Source organism: Dermacentor variabilis, chromosome 2 (genome assembly GCF_050947875.1).
Source record: "Dermacentor variabilis isolate Ectoservices chromosome 2, ASM5094787v1, whole genome shotgun sequence".
NCBI classification, from domain to species: Eukaryota; Metazoa; Arthropoda; class Arachnida; order Ixodida; family Ixodidae; genus Dermacentor; species Dermacentor variabilis.
The window spans coordinates 201,564,820-201,588,742 of NC_134569.1; the positions used below are offsets into that span (position 1 = coordinate 201,564,820).

General features: G+C 47.4%; 1 protein-coding gene across 1 annotated transcript in view; it reads left to right on the forward strand.

The window, feature by feature from the left end:
- LOC142573039 (cytochrome P450 4V2-like) overlaps window positions 1–23,923 on the forward strand; it is a 69,689-nt gene that overhangs the window by 11,715 nt on the left and 34,051 nt on the right. The window contains exons 2-3 of the mRNA XM_075682539.1: window positions 20,063–20,172; window positions 21,564–21,652. Of these exons, the coding sequence (XP_075538654.1) occupies window positions 20,063–20,172; window positions 21,564–21,652 (199 nt within the window). The remainder of the gene's footprint in view (window positions 1–20,062; window positions 20,173–21,563; window positions 21,653–23,923) is intronic.

The window sequence follows — 23,923 nt, forward strand, 5'->3', positions numbered from 1 at the left end:
ATACCCGCCGTGGTTGTTCAGTGGCTATGGTGTTGGGCTGCTGAGCACGAGGTCGCGGGCTCGAATCCCGGCCACGGCGGCCCCATTTAGATGAGGGCGAAATGCGAAAACACCCGTGTACTTAGATTTAAGTGCACGTTAAAGAACCCCAGGCGGTCGAAATTTCCGGAGTCCTCCACTACGGCGTGCCTCATAATGAGAAAGTGGTTTTGGCACGTAAAACCCCATAATTAAAAAAAAACACAGACACAAGGTGTGGTGTTGATCTCTGTCTAGGTGTCAGCGTTTATCGCGCTCTTGATTTTGACAATGCGATACCAACAAGTCCAAGCATCCGATATAGTGCTCGTGATTCTTTGATGCCTTTGCAGCGCTGTGTGGTTGCGTTATAATTCCACCATATTCACCTACCATACTTACTGAGCCATTGATTATATTATAGGGAGTCTCGTGTGATAAAATAATACTGGTAGGTTCATTTTCATTCATGGAATCGTACGATATTAAGGTTCACACAACTTCACCGAAACTTTCGTAACCTTTCTTTTTTTCAAAAAGTATACACACCAGCATCACTTCTTAAACAGTCTTTGCTTCACATTTTTACATGCATTTGAAAGCCGTCACACGTCATAATAGCAGATCTATCTTGATGTGCCTATGTACCGGGATAGCTTAATAAATCGCGTTATACCTAAGCTTTTCCTTGATAAACTTAGACTTCTACGCTTGTACCTTGAAATATTATTTTTAATGTACCTTCCCATTTTCTCTCGGGAATTTTGTTTTATGGCAATTGATCGCATTTGCGGCTCCTGCTGCTCGAATATGAAGAAACTTAGAAGCGTTGTGACACGAAAGTATACCTGAAGGCTTGGAACTCAACTAAAATGAAAATAAAAATAAAGAGTGCGAGGAACCGATGATCCGGATATTGGTAAGGCGCATGAAACCGACAGACGATAAAGCCACGCGCACGTCACATGAACATTCTGGGTTCGACTCCAACCCGAGGCAAAAATTACCTGTTCCTCCATTTTCATTTCTATGTTCTGTTATTTAAGTATGAGATATTTATAGTAAATTTAACTAGGTATCATTTATAAATGTCTACCGAGTTCAATGAAAATAAAAAAAGTTGATGGTCCCTTTAGTTTATACTAAAGATAATGAAGGCGAAAGCCTGCGCACTCACAAGACATTAATAAAATTACTTGACATTTTAATTCAAATGCGTTGTTACTTTTTGTTGTTTTCTCCCATCAAAAGATCGTGGGTACGAGTTCCTTAGTTAACTATAATTTACACAAGTGTAACTTCATTAACTTCGTTGTAAATACCACAAAATGTCGTGGGTTCAATTATCAATGGTGGCACCATCAATTTTGGTACCATTGAATTTCGGTCCCACCAAAGGTCGATGACTGGACGTCTGTCAAAGGTCGTGTGTTCGAGTTCCTTATTTAAGTATATCTTAATTAACGTCGCTTTAATTAATACCAAAGGTTGTGGGTTCGATCATCAGTGGTGGCACTATAAATTTTCATGCCATTCAATTTTGGTCCCATCAAAGGCCGAGGTTTCGACTCCCGCCAAAAGGTCGTGAGTTCGAGTGTCTTAGTTAACTTTGCCTTAATTAAAGCCAAAGGTCGAGGGTTCGACTCCCACCAAGCGGTCGTGGGTGGCACCATTAATTTTGGTGCTATTGAACTTTAGTACCATAATGTCCGACGGTCAATTTTTCTATAACGCCGGACGACAGATTTTTCGACTCATAAAGACCTTAAGGCTTTCGTTGACTTCAATGAGCGCTAGCCTCTTTCTTTCATTCTGTAATTTTCAAATGGGTGGGCGGGTGTCTTCTTTAGGAGGCAATTGCTAGTTTGCTTCTCTTTCTCTGTGTGCATGTCTGGTGTTTATAAGTGTTTATATGATTAATAATAAAAGGGCCAATTGTCTGTGAAAACAGCCTCTTCGAGAAGGGCCCGGTGGAGAGGCCAACACATCCCGCCTTTACGCGACTTCGGTTTTGAGATATCACCCACTTATTTTTCAGAATAACCTCGCCAGCGCACGATTCGCATCAGCGCCGTCCATTCCCCGCTGTAGTAAACTCCTCAGTTGATGAGAAAGTGCGGTACAACCCCGAAACGTTGCGCATAGGAGAGTTTTCTAACTATTCGACCTTGTTATATACGGGACTTTTTCCTGAGCCTGCTTCGAGTTCACCAGACCACATCCAATCGCATCACACCTAATTAAGGAGCACAGAAGCACATCTACCACGTTTCCGAGGCGCGGCCCGTTCAAACAAGTTGGCGTCGCCCACCTCGTGCGCCGCATGTGGAGCTATCGTCCCACTGCTTGACTCTTCCCGAAAGCGTAGCGAGAGCCTGGCACGGTTCCAGGTAACGTGGGTCCCGAGCCAAGCTGCTTTGCGGCTCTGACAGGTCACTCGAAAGCAAACCGCCTGCCCCCGCTGTACGCTTGCAAGCCGCGAGGCAAGACGGCTGTAATGCACCGTGAAGCCCTGGCAGCAAACCCCCACATCCGCCTTTGTGTCGGCAGTTCCAGACGAGGAGAAGAGAGAAGCACTCCCTCGGATAGGTGGAGACAATGGAGCGACCCTCTGCGCAGGGTGTGACTTACATTCGCACGGGCGTCTACAATTGGCCGAAAATGACGCCAGCTGAGCGGGCTCGCCGATTGGCCGAAAATGACGACACCTGAGCGGGCTCGATGATTGGCCGAACGGGTTAAAAGCCAGAGACCGGGAGCAGCAAGAGGCATTCATTCCTTCATTCATCTCTTTCGAGCTTCTTGCCACGGGCCGCAGCATCCGAGTTGCTGCCGGCCCGTAATGACTTTATGACTGTTAATTTCTTTGTACTCTCACTGTAAATAATGTAAATAAAGCTCCAGTTTTCATCCCAAAGTCCTCCTAAACCTTGGCCAACTCCCGCACCCAACGGCAAGGTCCAAAAATCTGGGGGACAGCAAGTGGGATTGTCCTCCAGATCCAACAACCTCCGCTAGTAATTTTTCCCAGTAGGCCGTTGCTAGTAGTGGTCTTCGCGAAAGCACGTTATCACTCACAGGAATGGCTGACAGTGCTCCATGCGACATATCCTCGACCTCAAAAAGAACATTTACGGCGCGTTGTACCACCACTTTATTTTTCAGACCGACCATCCGCGGTTGCCGAATGGCTACGGCTGAGGTCGAGTTCGCAGCTGTGATTCCGTAAGTTCAATTCCGATCCTACGTGAAAGGAAGGCGACGACTCTCGCGTACTTGCTTACATTCAGATGCGTGTTAAGGAACCCCAGGCGATCAAGACTATGACGGAGCCCTTCGTTACGGCCTAACTCATCGCCCCAGTATTGCGTAGACGCGTTAAATCTCACGAATAAATAAGTCACCATACACTTACGTTGTATTGGGGCGACTAGACATTAGAATAGACAATGTAAGGATTCTTGGTAGGGGCAAGGGCAATGAAGAGCGAGAAATACTGGAAGCGTACTACATCAGTTTATTAGGTGACGTCTGCATTAGTACAACCTCGGTGCGCTTACTTGAAAAAGAATTTGCATTTCTAGGTCGGTCACGATAGATGCGATATATTCTCTTTTCATGCTCTGTGATTAGCGATGATGTAGTTGCGCTTGCTCTGCTGGCCTTGCTGGGATTACGCCTTTTCTAATAAAGCTCAGTTGATAATCCAGTCGTTGTGGTGTGAACCTCTCCTCTTTGTGTTTTTTGACTGGTGTTTTCCTCAAAGTCAATAGAGTAGCATCCTTTCAAAAGATACTCAAATACTGACATCAACAATCACCGGCGCACAAGGCACTGGAAAGATTTCTGTGATTATCGATAGCAACTCGCTGGTTCAGACACCTTTGACTACGCGGCGCTGTTCCTGTGCGCGAACGTGTTCACTCTAGATCTCCTTGCGGCACATCTGAACGCTCGTGGCTGATATCAGTGCCTTCACCTACAAGATATTTTTCTTGCCACCAACACACAATGCCTGGCCAATTAATATTTGATTACGAAACAATACGTAGTCCTGTGTTGTGTCTGTCTGACCGACCCTTCCTCCTTCTCTTTGTCCCTCTAATATTGACCGCGTAATCGAGGATTATTGAACTCTGTGCCCTGTAGCACGACACGCAAGAGATGAAGCTAAATGACAGACGAAGCGCTTCGAACTTTCACCTTCACTTTGTTTCATGTCAGTCGCGGTACGGCACAGCACGTTCATTCGACACCAACTGGCCAGACTTTCTGTTCTTCTAGGCGATTATCGAATAACGAAGCTTTACAACCAAGAGGTTGGCCTCAACTACGAAAGACTCTGAAGCTGAGGGTTGCATTTCAATTTTGACAAGGGAATCGCGTTGAAAAGCACTTTGGCGGTTAGCCATTGTCACACTCAGCACGAAATAGTAGTTCACAGAGTTTACATGTAAGTCAGCGCTGCATAATGAATTTTAGGGATTGGTTCGCGTGAAGCCCATACCCGGACACCTTTAGCAACATTGTCACCGGTGTTATTCTTTCTCGCGAATGCGAAAGCGTCAAATAAATGAAGACGCGCACCGACAAATAATCATAAAATATAAGTAACAAAGAAAAAACACGAAATAGCAAGTTCAGGAGCCATCTTGGTTGTCGGCTTCTGCGTGTATTCGTTACCCGGGTGCTTTCTTTTTTCCTGCTTGGGCGCAACTGCATATCAGTCGAATCAAGGTCGGCTGCAATTACCGTGCGCGTGTGCAAGACATAGGGGAGACGTGAGCTCTTGGGCGGACTTTCCGGAGTGTCAAACACATTTACAGGTTTCGCTTTTCCTACGACGCTGCTAAGAAACTTCAAATGACGGTTCCCATCAGCCATAGATTTTTTCTCGCGGTATATCTTCCATTTTCTGACTACTTCCTCCTGCAGCAACCGCCCTTTCTTTTTTGTTTGGTGGTGCTCTCGTGATGTTTTCTGTCGTTCGGCGATGGCTACTCGTATTTCCCTGTTCCGCCAGATTTTCGCTCTCTTTTATCCTTTCCAACAGACAGGTCGCTTCTTTTTCCCATTTCTCTCGTAATTACACTTAGAAGCTCACTATATTCCCACTCTTTGTTTTTCAATTTGCCGAGCTCCTCCTCGAGTCTTGTGATTATATATCTGATTTATTCAGCGTTGAAATTTGGACTGAACATTCTTCGCTCTTTGCTCTCTCCCCCAACTACATATCCCATTTTCAAAATGATGCGTTTGTGGTAGCTCCCTACGCTGCTATAACCTTCCTTGTCAATGACCACTTCTCTCAAGTTATCATAAATTCCTTCTGTCATCAGAGAGTAATCAATGGTCGATGGCCGGTTTCCCTCTACCAACGTCGTCTGCTCATCACAGTTAGGCCCTGTATTCACGACAACGAGGTTATGTTGCTCACAAAGCTCTAGCATTGACTTTCCTTTGTTGTCGGTATTATTATCTAGGCCGTGTATGTGGGCATTCATGTCACCTAACAAGATAATTTTGGCGTCATTTCCGAAACCCCTAATATCAGCGCATATAAGCCTTCCACTAACTCTTGATTCTTCTCCCTGCAATTATTTCCGGCCTACAAACACGTTATGTCCAGCCAAAATTGATGTCCACTCATTGTACATAATAACCAAACATGCTCTTGAAATTTTGAATTTACTCTTTTCCACTTGGCTCCCTGATGGATGAGCATTCTGACTTCCCCACCCTTTCTTTCAGATTTAGTTTTGTTGCACCCTTACCAAACATAATTCTCAATCACAGGCGGCTCTTAGTCTCTAAGGTGTGTTTCTGTTGCAACTTCACGTGTTTTCGCAGTGCGCGCTCCTTTTATCGCCTCATCTGGCGATCCTTCAGAGTTCGGACTATCACTGCTAACACGTGCTCCTTCCTATCTTCCTGCCACTCGGCTACTTATAAATACGCTCTACACCTTTGAATAAACGTTCATTTTGTTCTACTGACTACGCTGATGCTTCGCTGGTCTGGCGTTATTGCGAGCACGCCATGGCTATGCCACAGTTTCTGTAACCACATACGCCCCTATTTGTTCTCTATTTAGCTGCTCCTCAACCTCTATCCACTTCTCCTTTCTTCTCTTCCCTGCATGCTAATGTAGCCTATTTCGTGACGAGCTTTTTTGTTTTCCTCCTTTTACTGTTATTGATGGCAACAGTTCTGAGCTTCCCATAGGGGACCTTCTTTATTACTACCTACCCTGGCCTCCTGAGCTCCTGTGGGCCCCCCCAAAAAACCAACTGCGCGACCAGCAAGTCGCCAGCCCACTTCTCATTCAAGCCCGTGATTGAAGTGGATCCCGTCCCGTTCAGAACCACCATACCTCCTCACTTCCCTGTTTAATTCTGCAACCTCGAAGCCTTGCTCTCGGCTCAATCTCCATATAGTTTCATTTGCAGCCACAAAAGCTCTTTGTACGTTAATCTCACGTAAAAGCACCTCCGGCACCGGGCATACAACAATCCGCGCCTTAGGGGACGTCTCGCGCAAGTAGTCTACCCCTTTCACCAAGCGCTGTGCTAGTAGCGCCCCTTTTCTGTTTAATCCGTCATTTAGCCCGCCTTCTATTACTACAAGGTCGCGTCCGCGGGTATTTTCTGCGACGCAACCTTTTGCTTGGTCCATGACGGCGCCCATGTCCGCCCTTGATATGTTCCTACTGCCACTCTTTTCTCCCTTTTCACCCTCTCCACAATTGCCCCTGAGCACCTAGCGAGGTTTGAGTCGCCGGCGATAGTCACCTTTTCACTACTGCCGAGGCCTCTCCCTGCTTTCCTTTGTCCTTCTTTTCCGCGTGATTCGGACTTTACAAGGGACATTGACCCCTGCGTTCCTGCTTTTCCTTTGTGGCCAATTCAAGGTAGGTGAAGCGCTTTCCAGAAACCAGACAATCGAGCCCTCTGTTTGCTACCCTGCACTGGGGGTAAGAGAAAGGAGGAACATGAAGAAGAAAGGAGGGAGAGAGTGACCACTGAGTGCACGTGGGATTATGCACAGGGACACTGTAAGCGGTCTCTTAAACCGGTGCCAGTGACGGGTGTAGCCACGGCTCAGTGGCCATAGCGTACAGCCGCTGAACACTAGGTCGGGGGTTCAATTTCAGCATTGCCATGGCGGCAAATTGCAAAAAGAAGATCGTGTACTTCGATTTAGTTGCACGTTAAAGTGCCGCAAGTGTTGAAATTAACGTGGAGCCCTTCACTACGGCGTCTATCATCGCCCCAGTGTTAAAATTAACTATCTATCTATCTACGCCCGCACGTACGCACACACGCATACCCACAGGTATGTATGCATGCATGCATGCATGCTGCATATGCGCGCCATAGCGCAAATCATTGGCGAAGTGACAGGATACCGTGCTTTTTTGGCCATCTGTTATCGCACTGCGGCTTTCTCATGTGGGCCGGCAGTTAGCTGTCGAGAAAAGACATAAAGAAGCAAGCTTAGTGCCTTCCTTCTTGGTGTGGACTTTAGCGTATCCTCGCGAAAAGCAGCCGCAATCGTGGCTGTCCTTTTCGCAGCGATGCTTCTTGTTGAGGGGCGCGCTGATTCGTTCGTCGTGAACGGTGGCTGGCAGCGAAAACAGATGACGCACACATACATTCTCGAGTTCTCCGAATAAAGTGTGTCTTGGGTGTTCAGCGCTCCTCCCGTCTTTGCGTGGCTTTCTGCGTACCGTTTGTTTGCACTGCTGTAGACCACGCTCTCAGTCTTCACAACTTTCCTCTCTTCTGCATTTTGTGTTTTTTTACGTCCATAAATATAATACTTTCCGCGTTGTATGTGACATAGTGACCTAAGGAAACAGCGTTTACATTTTTGCAATCACAGGCGGTCATTTTCAACCATAAAAGTAAGGGGGGGGGGGAATTGGCTCCGTACAGTATTGGGATATGGCACAAACAGACGTGAAGCATCACCAAAGCCAAATGCGCGCACAAATTTGTATGTGTAATGACGTAGAAAGAAAAACCTGCAAGGTAATAAGCGAACAAAACTCAAACATAAGCACGCACTCAAGAGCGCTTCCAAGCAGTGTAACTATTATTTCTCGTTTTTCTACTTTGTTACAAGAATATCGACACGCGTACTTGTTCATCTTTCACCGGTGACCACTTTTCACCAGCCAACAAATATTATACGCTCTCGTTCGGCGCAGGACGCGCCTGCATCAGTCGGAAATTTCTGGAACGTGCTATCCGTTGTCTGTTGTCACCGAACCTTGTTTAAACTGATTGTGTGCGCGTGATACTAATTGTGTAGTCCTTTCTGGAATGCACGCTGACATCAGTGACTGCGTTGTAACCTTCGACGAGTCCTGTATGAAAGCCGACGCGCTTGACCCACTGATCAGATTTTGATGATATTGTCACCTCGTAGTGAGGGTTAAGAAGGCAGAAAAACTGTGATTAACGAAACGAGCGTTTTATTGGGCGAACTTGTGCCCTCAAAAACAGGCTACACTCGAAGAACAACGGTAGCGGCGAACACACTCGGTGATCGTCGAAAATCTGATCAGCGGGTCAAGCGCGTCGCCTTTTATACATCAATCGTCGAATGTTCCAGACTAATCGTTGGGACCCACGTGCCTTCCACAAAGTTCTACACCATTCGCGTCAGGCGATGACAATAGATAACACAAGGTTCGGCGACAACAGACAGCGGATAGAAGCATCTATAACTTTTCAGGAACTTCAGATACATGCAGGCGAGTCCCGAGCTGTGCGATAACATTTGTTAGGCGGCGAAACATGGTCACCCGTTAAAGATAAGTACACGTGACAATATCCGGCTGTGGTTGCCATTATCATTGAACTGTGAGTGTAACCAGTTTTTTTCGGGCGCAGGTTCGCCCAAGAAAGAAATAGTTTCGTGATTCCCAGTATTGCTACTGTGTTCATCCCCATCACTGCAACGTCGCAATATTCGAAATCATTGCCCAGAGTGTAGTAGCTAGCTGTTGTATAGTTTTAAGGATTCCATTCACCTCACAAGGTCCTTTGCTTCAGAAGGCACAAAATTGTTGAGAACCGAACGAAATATTTTTTGCCAGTATGTACGATACCATACATTAAATCAATCAATCAATCAATCAATCAATCAATCAACCAACCAATCAATCAATCAATCAATCAATCAATCAATCAATCAATCAATCATAATATAGAAGGCGACGGCAATTATGTCAGAGCTGTATGAAGCGAACGATTTCGATTGGTTGGCGTATCACCTATTCCAAGATAGAACTAGATATGACTTGATCTGAAAGCACAGACCATCTGTTTTTTCACAAAGGCTGACGTTGGATACTTGACTGCGGAATGGTGGCGTTTCCATGGCGAAATACATACCGTGTCTGTCAGCTAACGTTGGCCAAGCTGTTTAAGGAAGAGAACGATTAAACAATCAGGGTGCAAGATACGACTGTAAGACCTACGGTGTTCTCTCGTAAAAGCTCTAACAACCGAAGAACGTAAGTCCTAAAATCGTATCTCGCAGCGTTTTTCTTAAATCTTTCTCTTTATCATAAAACCTTGGATACGGTTAGCTGGTACACTCTGTATTCATAAGGAAATGCCCGGAAGCAGACGTACATACTTGAACGAGAACTGACATAACTACAAAAGATATTACAGGATGCATTCATTAAGAGGCCTTGACACAATTTGATGCACTTTAAGGTTTGTAGTACAGCTGCAAGGTCAAGGCTTAACTTAAATTTCACGGCAGAATTTCCTTATTTTTGAATAGAAGTGGATTATTGGAATAATGATCAACACGTGTTTGAATCGCACCGCTGGTACGAGTTGTTGTGGTCGTACCCGCTGGTACGATTTGTTGGGAACTCGGCGCTGACGCCCGTGGTTGTACCTGGGTCGCAAGCCCCAAGGGTAGCGTTGGCCTGGCGGCCTGGGGTACAACTGGAAGCATCCGAAGGTCCCGGCAAAGCATGAGTCGACTGGTAACAACAAAACAACTTGTTTATTTTAACATCGCAAAGAGTTGGCGGTCAGGTTGACCGAAGTAGAGAGACGGGAGAGCACTTTACTCAACAGAAGAAATCGGAGCCCTCCTTTTGGCGTCCGGGGGCAGCTGTTTTTATACTCTCGCAGTTGAGGGCAAGAAGGAACCCCTCAATAGACGAGCACGTGATTGTACAATGGGCTAAGGTGACGCACACTGTCGTAGCGCCGCCGGTCGGGCACAAAGACTGGGAGGAGAAGGTAACCTCGGCTCTCGTAACGCCTCTGGTCAGGCACAATGACTGGAAGGAGAAGGTAACTTCTGCTCTCGTAGCGCCTCTGGTCGGGCACAATGACTGAGAGGAGAAGGTGACCCCCTGCTGTCGCATCGCCGCCGGTCGGGCACAATGGCACATACACTCACACACGCACATGAAGACACGTGGCATCGGAACATGCCTGGAAACGCCTGGAAACGCCTGGAAACGCCTGGAAACGCCTGGCGGGGAGCGTAGCGGCGACGCCGAACGGGCCAAAATGTCTGCCGCTTTGTTGCAATCGCGCCGGCTAAACCGCGCGTCGTAGGCGAAACGTAACAGACCGCCCCGCCGGGGGAAGGAGATCCCGATGGACAGGGGACTGCATCCGCTGTCCGGAGGGATGTCGCTCGATGATGCTCATAACCGAAGTCGGGAGTCCCTCGACGTTTCTTGAGCGCAGCGCACAGAGAAGGCCTCGTTCTCTCGTTCAGGTTCGCACGGGACACTGCAAAGTGACTTCGGGAGAGTTCACATTCTTGTTCTCGTTCCCGGCAAGCGTTAGAACTACGCTGAAACTCAACCGCTCAGTCAGCAAGCACGGCACAACCCTCACTAAGCCCTGCCAGGCTCTTTCCCCTGTTTATACCACTGCCTAGTTCCTTACAGTAGTCTAGCATCACTCAGAACGCGTCCACAAATTGGAAAATTGCACTAGAAAGCATATCATCACTTTGAAACACTAAACAAAAGCAATATGTTAAACAATCCTGCCTCAGGAAGAAAAACATCAGTAACAAACAATTTTGAGGCTGATTCCTACGTTAGGGGCTTCGACTTAAGCCATCGGCGTTACCGTTGAGACTCCCCTTTTTGTAACGCACCTCAAAGGAATATTGTTGCAAAGCGAGGCTCCAGCGCAGGAGGCGGCCATTTTTGGGAGAGATGGTCTGCAGCCATTGGAGAGGGCAGTGATCCGTCTCAATGATAAACCTCGAGCCGGCTAGATAGCATGACAATTTCTGAACGGCCCACACGAGACATGCACACTCTTTCTCGGTGGCGCTATACGCCTGCTCACGACTGGTCAGCTTACGACTAGCATACAGGACGGGGTGTTCTACTTCTCCCTTTTCCCGTTGGCACAGTACAACGCCCATGCCTCGCTCACTAGCATCGCACTGAACAACGAACCCTTTTGTATAGTCTGGCGATCGTAGCACAGGTTGGCTTGTTAGGGCACTCTTTAGGGTGCTAAAAGCTCTTTCCTTTGTCTCGTCCCAGACGACTGTTTGAGGCTCTGTTTTTCTTAGAGCATCCGTCAGGGGAGCCGCGATATCAGAGTACCTGGGGATGTACCTCTGATAGTAGCCGGTGACACCTAAGAACGACCGAATATCGGTCTTCGTGCGCGGTTGCGGAAAGTCTCGCACAGCGGCCACTTTTATTTCAGAGGGGCGGCGACGACCCTGACCAATCACGTGACCGAGGTAGACAACCTCGGCCTGTGCTAACTGGCACTTAGGAGCCTTGACTGTCAAGCACGCTTCGCGCAGGCGGGTTAGCACTGCCCGCAAGTGTGCCATATGCTCAGACCAGGATGCGGAGAATATCGCTACGTCGTCTAGATACGGTAAAGCGAATTCTTGCTGTCCCCGCAACACTTTATCCATGAGGCTTGAAAAACAGTATGGCGCGTTCTTCAAACCAAAACTCAACACTTTAGGACGGAATGTTCCCATTGGTGAAATGAACGCCGCATACCTACTAGCCTCTTCTGTAAGTGGAACCTGCCAATAACCCCTGACAAGATCTAGGGTGGAAATAAACTGAGCGCTACTAACTTTCTCAAGGCGCTCCTCGATGTTAGGGATCGGATAAATTTGATCCTTAGTGATGGAATTAAGCCTGCGGTAGTCGACGCAAGGACGAGGTTCCTTGCCCGGTACCTCAACTAAAATCAAAGGGGAGGTATAATCACTCTCACCTGCCTCAATAACACCGAGCTGTAGCATTTTATTTACCTCAGCCTCCATAATATCGTTCTCGCGGGGTGACACCCGGTACGCCTTGGATCGTACTGGCTCTGGGGAGGTAAGTTCTCTATCATGAGTAAGTACAGAAGTCCTACCAGGCCTCTCAGAGAACAGACCTTGAAACTCTTGTAATAGCTGGTGTAGTTCGGTTTTCTGCTCAGGCGACAGCGGTGCTTTACTGATAAGGTCACTAATGACTTGACCGGTGTCTTCCCTGTTCGTTACTGAGCCTAGTCCCGGAAGCTCGACCGGAAGCTCTTCAGGAACGTTTACCATCATGCACACCACTGCTTCCCTTTGTCTATAAGGTTTGAGCAGATTACAGTGGTAAACTTGCTGTGCTTTCCGCTTTCCTGGCAGACTTACCACGTAGTTAACGTCCGACAGTTTCTGAACAATTCGTGCTGGGCCCTCCCACTGCACGTCTAGTTTGTTGTTTAGCGATGTGCGCAATATCATGACCTCATCGCCCACCTCAAAACGACGGGCCCTGGCGGTCCGATCATAATAAACCTTGGCCCTCTGCTGGGCCTTTGCCATTGCTTCACCTGACAACTCCTGTGCCCTTCTTAAGCGTTCGAGGAGCTTAAGTACGTACTCCACCACGACTGGGTCGTCGCCCCTGCCTTCCCATGATTCTCGAAGCATGCGAAGCGGAGATCGAAGCGAGCGACCGTACACCAGTTCAGCTGGCGAAAACCCCGTAGCCGCATGCGGCGCGGTTCTTAATGCAAACATCACCCCAGGCAGACACAGCTCCCAGTCAGTTCGATGTTCAAAACACAATGCTCTCAACACGCGCTTCATGACGGAGTGGAGCTTCTCAACGGAATTCGACTGTGGGTGGTACACTGAGCTGTGTAGCAGCTTTACCCCACACCTTTCGAGAAAAGTTGTCGTCAACGCGCTAGTAAACACTGTGCCCTGATCTGATTGGATTTCCGCAGGAAAACCAACTCGCGCAAATATGGACAGTAGTGCATTGACTATCTCAACTGAGCTGAGTTCTTTAAGCGGCACTGCTTCAGGGAACTTTGTCGCTGGGCAGATCACAGTCAAAATGTGTCTGTACTCCGTGGCTGTTACCGGCAGAGGTCCCACTGTATCAATAACGAGCCGTCTAAAAGGCTCCGTAATGATAGGTACCAATTTCAACGGCGCCCTCGATTTGTCCCCTGGTTTGCCCACCCGCTGACAGGTGTCACATGACCTCACGAAGTGGTCTGCGTCCCGAAAACACCCTGGCCAATAGTACTCTTGCAAGAGACGGTCCTTAGTTTTCTTAACTCCTAGGTGTCCGGACCACGAACCCCCATGCGACAAGCGCAACAGATCCTGACGATAGCATTGAGGAACGATCAGCTGATCGAACTCCACTCCTCTTCGGTCTAGATACTTCCGGTACAGGACTCCACCTCTTTCCACAAAACGCGCATTTTTCTTGGCGATACCTTCCTTGACATTGCAGCGTATGTTTTCTAGGCTACCATCCTTCTTTTGCTCGGCTATCAAAGCCGACCGGCTGACTTTTAGCAACCTATCAAGTCCGTCTGACGTAGGCGCGATGAGCAAATCAGTAGATAGCTCTTCTAACTTTCCCGTGTCGGGCGTTTCCTCTCCAGTATCTGGCGCCTTCAAGGCTACAGGCTCAATTTTATTCAGTTCGTCAGCTTGCTGCACCTCTGACCCTTTTTCATTGTTCGATAACGTCGGCCCCGCAACTACCGCCTTTGCAGCGAGCTCCCGAACCTTCGATCTGGTTAAGGCCTGAACGCTAGCCTCACCAAACAAAAGCCCCTTCTCGCGCAGGAGGTGATCGGACCTGTTTGAAAATAGGTACGGGTACAGGGGTGGCAGCATAGATGACACTGCCGCCTCCGTCTCAAGCGCTCCGAAAGGTCCTTCAATAAGCACCTTTGCTACTGGCAGACACACGCTATGAGCTTCCACGGCTTGCTTGATCCATGCGCACTCGCCCGTGAACATATGGGGTTCTACGTAAGAGGGGTGAACTACATCCATCGTAGCTGCGGAATCGCGAAGCACTCGGCACTCTTTCCCGTTCACGAGGAGGTCTCGCATGTAAGGCTCGAGAAGCTTCATGTTCTCGTCAGTGCTGCCTATTGAAAAAAACACAACTTTTGGTGTTGTTTCCGGACACTGCGCCGAAAAGTGACCCGGCTTCTGGCACGTATAACAAACGCGCGCTCGCCTCATCTCGAACCGCTTTCTGCGTTTGGCTGCCGCCGTCTCTTTACGTTTGGTCGGACTGCTTTCACTCGCATCCTCACTACGCGTGTCCCCCTTTAATCTCATGGGCGTGAATTTCGGCCTCTCAAACTTCGAGCCAAATTCACCCTTTTGACCGTCCTTAGCTCCGCGAGCCCGACGCGTCACAAACTCCTCGGCTAGCTCAGCGGCTTTAGCCACCGTACAAACGTCTGGCCTATCCAAGACCCAGTACCGCACGTTCTCCGGTAACCGACTATAAAACTGTTCTAGCCCGAAGCACTGCAGAACTTTATCGTGGTCACCAAACGCTTTCTCTTCTTTGAGCCACTCCTGCATGTTTGACATAAGCCTATACGCAAACTCTGTATATGACTCACTTTTGCCTTTCTCATTTTCCCGAAACTTCCGACGGAACGCCTCCGCAGACAGCCGGTACTTTTTTAGAAGACTCGATTTCACTGTGTCGAAATCCTCTGCCTCCTCTCTATCCAAGCGAGCGACTACGTCGGCCGCCTCGCAGGGTAACAAAGTGAGCAAGCGCTGTGGCCACGTTTCCCGAGAGAACCCCTGCTTCTCGCACGTTCGCTCAAAGTTAACCAGGAACAAACCAATGTCCTCTCCAAGCTTAAACGGCCGCATCAGGTCAGTCATTTTGAACAATACGCGTTCTCCTGCACCGTGTGCCTGACTTCCATTACGAGTGCGTTCCATCTCTACCTCAAGACGCTTCATTTCCAAAGCGTGTTGACGGTCACGCTCTTGTTGCTCTTGCTCTTTCTGTTCTTTACGTTCACGCTCTTCTTTTTCTTTCTGTTCTTTACGTTCACGCTCTTCTCTTTTTGCAGTCTCCCTTTCCTCAATGGTCTCAAGGCATTCCGACAGCTCGTCATCCTCAGCTTCTAACTCAAGAATAGCCTTTAGCAGTTCCGGTTTTCTGAGTTTGTCTGAGACATCCAGACCCAACTCTCTTGCAAGCTCCAACAATTTCGGTTTGCGCAACGACTTCAAATCCATGGCTGCTCTGAATGCTGCTTTCTCTACTGCTTACTATTGTCTTGCCGCAAACTAACCCGGCAGCAACGACAACCACAATTACCAGCTCTGTTTCTGACACTAACAAAAGCCTGGCAAAGCTCAGAAGAAGAAAGTCCCGCACTCACCAAACCTCGCAGGCAGGAATTCAGCGCAGTCGTTCCGCTGCAGGCAACCAGTCATCACACAGGGCTCGTTGCACTGCTCCCGGATCGTTGTTGAGCTGCTCAGCATACAGTCAACTGCATATCTTCGCGGCTGGCCTCCGTTGTCGCGATCTCACCGCTGGCAGACATTTGTTTGAATCGCTCCGCTGGTACGAGTTGTGGTCTTACCCCGCTGGTACGATTTGTTGGGAACTCGGCGCTGACGCCCGTGGTTGTACCTGGGTCGCAAGCCCCAAGGGTAGCGTTGGCCTGGCGGCCTGGGGTACAACTGGAAGCATCCGAAGGTCCCGGCAAAGCATGAGTCGACTGGTAACAACAAAACAACTTGTTTATTTTAACATCGCAAAGAGTTGGCGGTCAGGTTGACCGAAGTAGAGAGACGGGAGAGCACTTTACTCAACAGAAGAAATCGGAGCCCTCCTTTTGGCGTCCGGGGGCAGCTGTTTTTATACTCTCGCAGTTGAGGGCAAGAAGGAACCCCTCAATAGACGAGCACGTGATTGTACAATGGGCTAAGGTGACGCACACTGTCGTAGCGCCGCCGGTCGGGCACAAAGACTGGGAGGAGAAGGTAACCTCTGCTCTCATAACGCCTCTGGTCAGGCACAATGACTGGAAGGAGAAGGTAACTTCTGCTCTCGTAGCGCCTCTGGTCGGGCACAATGACTGAGAGGAGAAGGTGACCCCCTGCTGTCGCATCGCCGCCGGTCGGGCACAATGGCACATACACTCACACACGCACATGAAGACACGTGGCATCGGAACATGCCTGGAAACGCCTGGAAACGCCTGGAAACGCCTGGAAACGCCTGGCGGGGAGCGTAGCGGCGACGCCGAACGGGCCAAAATGTCTGCCGCTTTGTTGCAATCGCGCCGGCTAAACCGCGCGTCGTAGGCGAAACGTAACACACGGTAACTTTATTCTAGCATGGTTCAAAGGCTCATTTTGCAAGCAATATTCAGACTTTTTTCTAGTAGGGCTTGTTCAACGTTTTTTGAAGTTGAGAAAACCTCTCATTATTATTATTCTAGCAATAACTAGAGCTCGAGCCCGCAGACGGACCTCGAAAAGATAGAAATCTGCTGGAAGAGCTGTATCGGCTAATCTACAACACAAGCAGATGTGTTCAAATTGTCCTGACCTAAACGCCACTAAAAGCCCTGCCTCTATAAGTGGATTATCCCGTACACACAGGTATAAAGTTCAGCTCGAGGATCGATTCAAAGCATGTCGAATCATTCAAACTTCTGGACGAACGGCCTGATATTAATAAATGAACCGCGTATGTCGAAAACGCGTAAATGTCCGGTGTGCACGTGATCTGGAATCTCAATTGTTCGTGAGGAGCTCAGCCTGCTACCATATTTTGTTCCTTCGCGACTTCCGCAGTCCAAGAATTTCAGCGGGTTGCGCTGTAGGTGTTGCTAGCAAACGAAAACGTGACAGTGAATTTTTGCAAGTCCTTCTTCAATCGTCGTAAAATAATTACGTGTATTGCCTCATTTGCTGCCTTGGCTAAATGGCGGAAACATATTTCATAATATCAGTTAATTGGCGATTTTTTTTCATGCAGCGTACTAAATATTGCTTTGGACACGATGGCAACGGTGCTATCCTCCAGAGCTGCACCACGAGCTGCATACCGTCATGACGTTATGATATATTGTCTGGTTTCCATTCCTGCGAGAGCTGCTGTTTCCACACAGAAGCGCACCAAGAAGAAACGCGAGCTGTTCTCTCTCTCTCTCTCTTTTTATATGAAGCGTCATCACTTACGTTACCTTTCTACAAGACACCAGCGAATTCTGCTCTGCCACGATGTGGCGATAATATCTGTGACGCCATCTCAGGTGCTTTGAGACTTACTTTATTATCAAATTCAAAATTAAAACATCTTTTAAGAGTTTCCCAACATTCATATTTGCTAAGTATCATCTTCTAACGGGCGGGAAACGTGTATGAGAGTTTCTATAACTTGAAAAATATGCGTCAGTACTCTGGTAATATTACTCAGTACTCCATTAGTATACTGCACAGACAAAGTTCGACCATTCATTGCCAAAGGCGACTAGAATTTCCTGAATTAGGCAGAATACTGTCCCTTGAAAGAACAGTGCAAAATGTTCGAACTTTTATAAGCCCACGCACACGCGAAAAAAAAAACATTCCCGAAGTTTTAAGCAGTCCACATTAGTGTTGCAGGAAGTCTTCACCTGTCGAGTAGCGTTGCAAGGTGTGACAGTCAGTCGGTCTTTACGTCGTATTGATACGATCACCGCTATGAAGTATGCGCGATTGCTTTTTGCTTTAATTCAAGACAATGGCCGCGGGGCGTTCATAACAAAATATCAAAGAAAACCAACATAAAATAGACGCATGCAGCTCTATCAATACCAGGAATTTTCAACATTGCCCCTTCGACACTTTATTGGGCTTCACCATCATACACAAGCCTAAGTCAATTGACAGCGTTTAAGTATTACATTTCCGAAGATTGCTCGAGTTTTAACACATCTGTGTTAGAATCGCCAAGAGGGTGCTTCTTTCTATTACCACACGCATTTACGACACTTAGTCGACACTTAGTGTTGCGTTATCGCTGTCTTTTAATCGGCGTCAGAACACATGCCATAACGCTCCACTAAGTGCCGACGAAGTGCCATAAATGCACATGTTATTAAAAGAACGTGTCACTCTCGACGTTGCTATTTGACACTTGTCTAAATTCGCTCGATTATTGGCTTCTTTTTTTAGATGCTGCGCATTCAGTTACGCTGATGTATTACCAGGAAGTTTAACAGACTGCTGAAGGGAAAACGTCAAAAGCTCCTTGGCATGGGGATGCAGATACTGCAGTAAAGGGTTTGAGCATTTTTCTATTATCCCCCGGGTTTAGTGCTCTGGACCATCAGACCTAAGTTTAGCCTCCCTGAGGATCTTTGAATTGAATTGAATTGAGTTTATTTCCATATTGTATGGGGGAAGTGCGAACTAAAAAGTGAAAGTTAATTCACTGGATAAAGGTTCCGATCCCCTTTACAAGGCATACAGTAGGATAAACCAGGGATACTCCTAACATTTCAAACATAATGGGAGCATGAGAAGCGTTAAAAACAAAACAGCATACATTTCAATATCAAAATTTCAGGCACAAACTACTGTTTCTTGTGCCTAATCTTGTGCCTAATATTCCGTGTACCAGAGCACAACTACACAACGTGATGATTGTTCGTCGTAGATGCAGGGTCCAGGCACTTGTGACATGTTCCAGCATTATATGTTGCGCAATTAATTGTACGATATTGTTACGATGAGGCGAAGAAGAGAACCACGACGCTGCTGAAGACGATGAAAAGTGGACACAGCATGGCTAGGCTCTATTCTTTCTCCGCGAACGTTCACTCTTTGTAAATATATTCTAAATGGTTTCATACGCGTAACATTATGTTTTATGCGTTTACACGTGCTTCGCATCGTCGTAACATACTCTGTAAGGCGGGTATAAAGTTTCGCGGTAGCTCCTTTGAAGTGCACCACTTGTATTTGGGCTGTGCAGCAGCACAAGAAGTACTTCTCGTACGGCGATGGGGATCTTAGCCCTGTTACTGGACACTGGCTGTGAGCTTGTCAACTTAATTACCTGTTACAGTGTGTGCTTCTGTACGCTGCGTGCGCATGTATACTGCGTCTGAACGATTCATTTCATGTAAAGTCGAACGCTTTCACAACGAAATGACCTGTATAACGAATGAATAATCCTGTTCCGGTTCTATTGTGAGCTTTGCGGTGCGCGAATGTTGCAACGAATTGGCAGGTATAACGAATGATTTAGTAGGCCCGAAACACTTCGTTGTAAAGCTGTTCGACTGCGCCCCCCTTCTCATTTGGACTAGCATTCAATAAGTGCATGGCCAGGCAAAGGGCTCCACTGCGAGTTGGAACAGATTCTGCCTGTGAGCGAACAGTAAGAAAGACTTTAACGAATGGTGAAATCGACGGCCGTGGGTAGAGCGGAAAACTGACGGGAGCACCAGGAACGCCCGTGTCGTTTGTCCCTCGTGTTTCCACCAGTTCTGCACTATACCTATGGCAGTGATCTCCACCATCAGTTGAAGACTCTCCGTTTTTCCTTGTTGGCTTAGAAAAACATCACGGAACGAGCCGTCGGGATTTCTAGTACTGGCAACCGGAAGACGTGCTATATCATGACAACACGAATTGGTACAAATATTGACGATCGTATAGATTGCAAACGCGCAGAAGTATACGTTGTAACCCTTGGCGTCCCTCCTTGTCTCCGTAGCCGTGTTCAGCGCCGTATGCGACGTGTGCAAAGCGTACGAAGGGAAGACCTTGAAGGGATACATGTTCCTGACGCCCATCGTGGGAATTCACACGCCTGAAGCGGCACAGGTGACTTCCATTGCAATACTGCGTTGCTCTCAGTAGCTTGTTGCATGACTGGATGTTCCATGTGGGAACAGAAAGCGTAAATCGCACAATGCCACAATGCAGAGCTATAGCGGATTATACAGAAGTGTTTCATCTTCGTCGTAGAGTTACCGCGAATAATGGCCAATCATGCCCATTAATAGAAAGTGCTCTGAAAAATCTGCCTAGCGCGATGGAACAGCACTATGAACTATGCATTAAGAGCAGTTAGGTATCATTACGACAGACCGGTTAATTTGTTTTTCTTATTTCACTGATCAGCTTGAGATCAAAAAAGCAAAAGAAAGAATACCCCGATTCGTGCCTAATGTTCGGGATAGACTGAAAAAGATCTTGCGAAAACTCATATCCAATAACTAATTTCTGTAAATGTTTTAACATAGTCTGAAGTTTATTCTAAAGGAAGACTAAGCCCGATTGTAGATCGGCTGCACAACCTGTTATATTGCGAAAGATCTAAGAATGCGAGAGAAAGCAGAAAAAGGAGGACAGGCGGGAAAGTCTGGCCGGCTAACGTCTTGTTTGCTATCCTACATAGAAGTGAGGGAGAAGGGAATGTAAAGGTGAAACAGAAAAGCGATATTTATATCACCGGTACAATGCACCGAACACTCTCTCTCTCTCTGCAGCGTATGAAACAGCAAGAAAGAAAGGTTATGTAGATAATTCAGTGACACGTGTCAGAAAATATCGATGTACGGCTCCTGTGCATGCTTCTATACCTGCTATCCCAACTTAATGTCGCTAAGGAATAAAGGTAATGGAGGGCTTTTCACGAACAGCGCCCACTGTAGGTTAAAGGACGTTGTTCACTGTTTATGCTAATCATGAGCGTTCATGTTTTTGTATTCCTTGTGCACATATAATTTTTTTTAGTTTATTAGCCAACATTCAGTTAACTCACCCAATCGATAAGCTATCAATGTAAAAAAATATTGAGAAATGCCGGATAGCAGCGTTTAAAGCTATCTATATCTTTTGTGTGCGTGCGTGCTGCGTGCGCGTGTGTGTGTGCGCGCGCGCTTGTGTGTGTGTTTGTGTGTGTGTGTGTTTGTGTGTGTGTGCGTGTGTGTGTGTGTGCGTGTGTGTGTGCGTGCGTGCGTGTGTGTGTGTGCGCGCGCGCGTGTGTGTGTGTATGTGTTTGTGTTTGTGTGTGTTAGCTAACAGACCACTGATATCGCGGTAGCGATATCAGTGGTCTGAAACGTAAACCACTTCGTACAGTAAACCATTCATGTAAAGCCCTCTGTTATGCTTGTTTTTTGGCGACATTTAGTTGAGACAGTCCGTGCAATAATGAAGGCTCCTTGTTTACGCCTCATCAATGTGCGGAATGTTCGTGCATCTTCCAGGCACTCCTCATGGGCAAAGTGAAGTCGGACAAGCCTGTCCTCTACAGGTTCCTGAAACCATGGCTCGGGCACAAAAGCCTTTTGATGATGTGAGTGAATCACGCCTCCTTTTTTTCATGCACAGTAAAAATCCGTTCGGACGTATTGAAATATTACGAATAACGCATCACGTCGGACATATGCGACTTTGTAAAGGGCAGACTTACAAGCCACGAAGCAATGTGCAACTTTGCAATGCCTGTCGATGTCTGTAGCATACGTTGACTGAGAACGAGCGTGCTCATGACACGTACGACTGTGTAAACAATAGGCTAGAATTCCTCGACCAACCGACTCATAGGCATCGTTAGCGCTTCATGCACAAATCACTTGATTGCGCATTTCAGCTGCCACATGTATACCACGCGTCCCAGCTAACGTTAGTTGAACGGTTCAACGAAAAAAAGAAAGATTAATAAAGACACTGTTCCAGACCGACTTATGAAACCTATGGTATTCGGTTGCCAGAGGTATGACGACGAAACATAGCAGATTTTAAGATCATATCTTGCATCCTGTTTTCTTAATTCTTTTTTTTTTGTTGGACAGCTTGGATAGCGTTAGCTATGACACCTTATACAAAATTGCGAACATTTTATCAATTCAGTATGAAATAAACACCACCTGCGTTTTAATTTAGGGAGTAGTTACTTATTCCATTAGATGCGAGAATGCGTAGATGAATACCCTTTTACCGACGGTATTCTGCAATACACTGAACGTCTTGACCATTTTTTATTTCATTGTCTACGTTTATTGGATATTTCTGCCTTTAAAATATGCACAAGCGGCTCGTTGGACTCCTGTATGTATACGTACTTAATCTTTCTCGTTTTTCTATTGTTTTCACGGTTTAATGGAGTTAGACGAATAGGTAAGGCTAGTCTAACGGGCTCATCTCTGGACACTGGCCACACTCTCTTTAACAAAACCGCCATGTTTTTAGACTGCCTCACTCTGAGAGGGAGGGGTTGAAAGATTGAGGGAAACTGCAAGGTGGCGAAAGAGCCTTGACCCACGTGTAGCAAGCGCCTTTATTTCTCACATCCGTCCTTGTACGAGTGTTGTCAAGAACGTTGAAAACCCACGCAATCCTATGCGGCCATGCTCGAACGACAGTGCAAAGCAGACCCTTACAAAGCGCTAGTAGTTGATAGGTGGGTTCAATGAAAAGAGGGATATATAGACGAAATGAACTAATACATCCTCGGTTCCTTTCCTGAGCGCTATTAGCTCTATTTCACGGATAAATATTTATGATGTAAGTGATCGAGTGTTTATATGTTACACATTTCTATTTGCATTATGTGGATGCGTGTTTAACCTTTACGAATGAATCATTAATCATGCACGAATGAATCATGTGCATTTCTGCATTCACATCCTGAAACTGACGACTTACTTGTAAAATGGGGGCGGTCATTGTCAAGATAAGTATTGCCTTTTTTTCTTCCCGAGCCCCCAGCATCATGTGTGCTTACATAATGATGAATAGTTTTTTTCTCCTAAAAAGCAGCGTGCGGCAAGTGGAGAGACAGAGGCGTAGCAAGGAGAGGAAAGATAGGGAGGTTCACCAAACGACCATGTGGTTCGCTACAGTACCATGTGGGAAAGGGGGATAGAAAACAATGGCAGAGAGTGAGCGTCGTGTACCATGCAGTACGATGCATACGACCAGAAACGGCCACCGAGTCCAGTGCGCCCTCAAAAACTGCACTAGCGCACGAATAGCTTTCTGCGCCAGCGAAGGATGTGGTCACGGTCTAAGAGTCTGGCCTGCTTAGTGGCGGTGCATAAAGAGATGCGCTATGCGCACGCGCTATGCGCACGCGCTATTCAAGTCCACCTCGGCCACACGTCTGGCTTATCGGTCGCTTCAATACGGCAACGGTCAGCGTCCGCAAATGCCACTCCCAGCTGCAGCCAGGGCATTAGAAAGTGCGGGGAGAACATGCAATGAGACTTCTCCATGAGTGATGGTCTTCTCTTTGTACACGGAGTTGCTACCGCGCACAGAGCTCTCCGATTAAACAGGTCAGCGAATTCTGGCCTTTGTGGACGAAGTGTGGGCGGAGAAACGTGCGGCGACATATTTCGCGACCCAGCGCGTGCATCGCTGGCATCGGCAAACATGGGGACGCGCCGTGAGGCACGATCATCTAGCGCAGACTCGCGTGGCCCGTATCTCGCTGCGGTGAAACGCGCACCGGGAAAGGTGCTGTACGTGCATGCGAAAGTAGATGCCACTCGGCCCACGAGAGGTGGCACGTTGGCAACGTTAAGATTCGCGTACCTCCAGAGAGCATGGTCTCCCAAGTCGT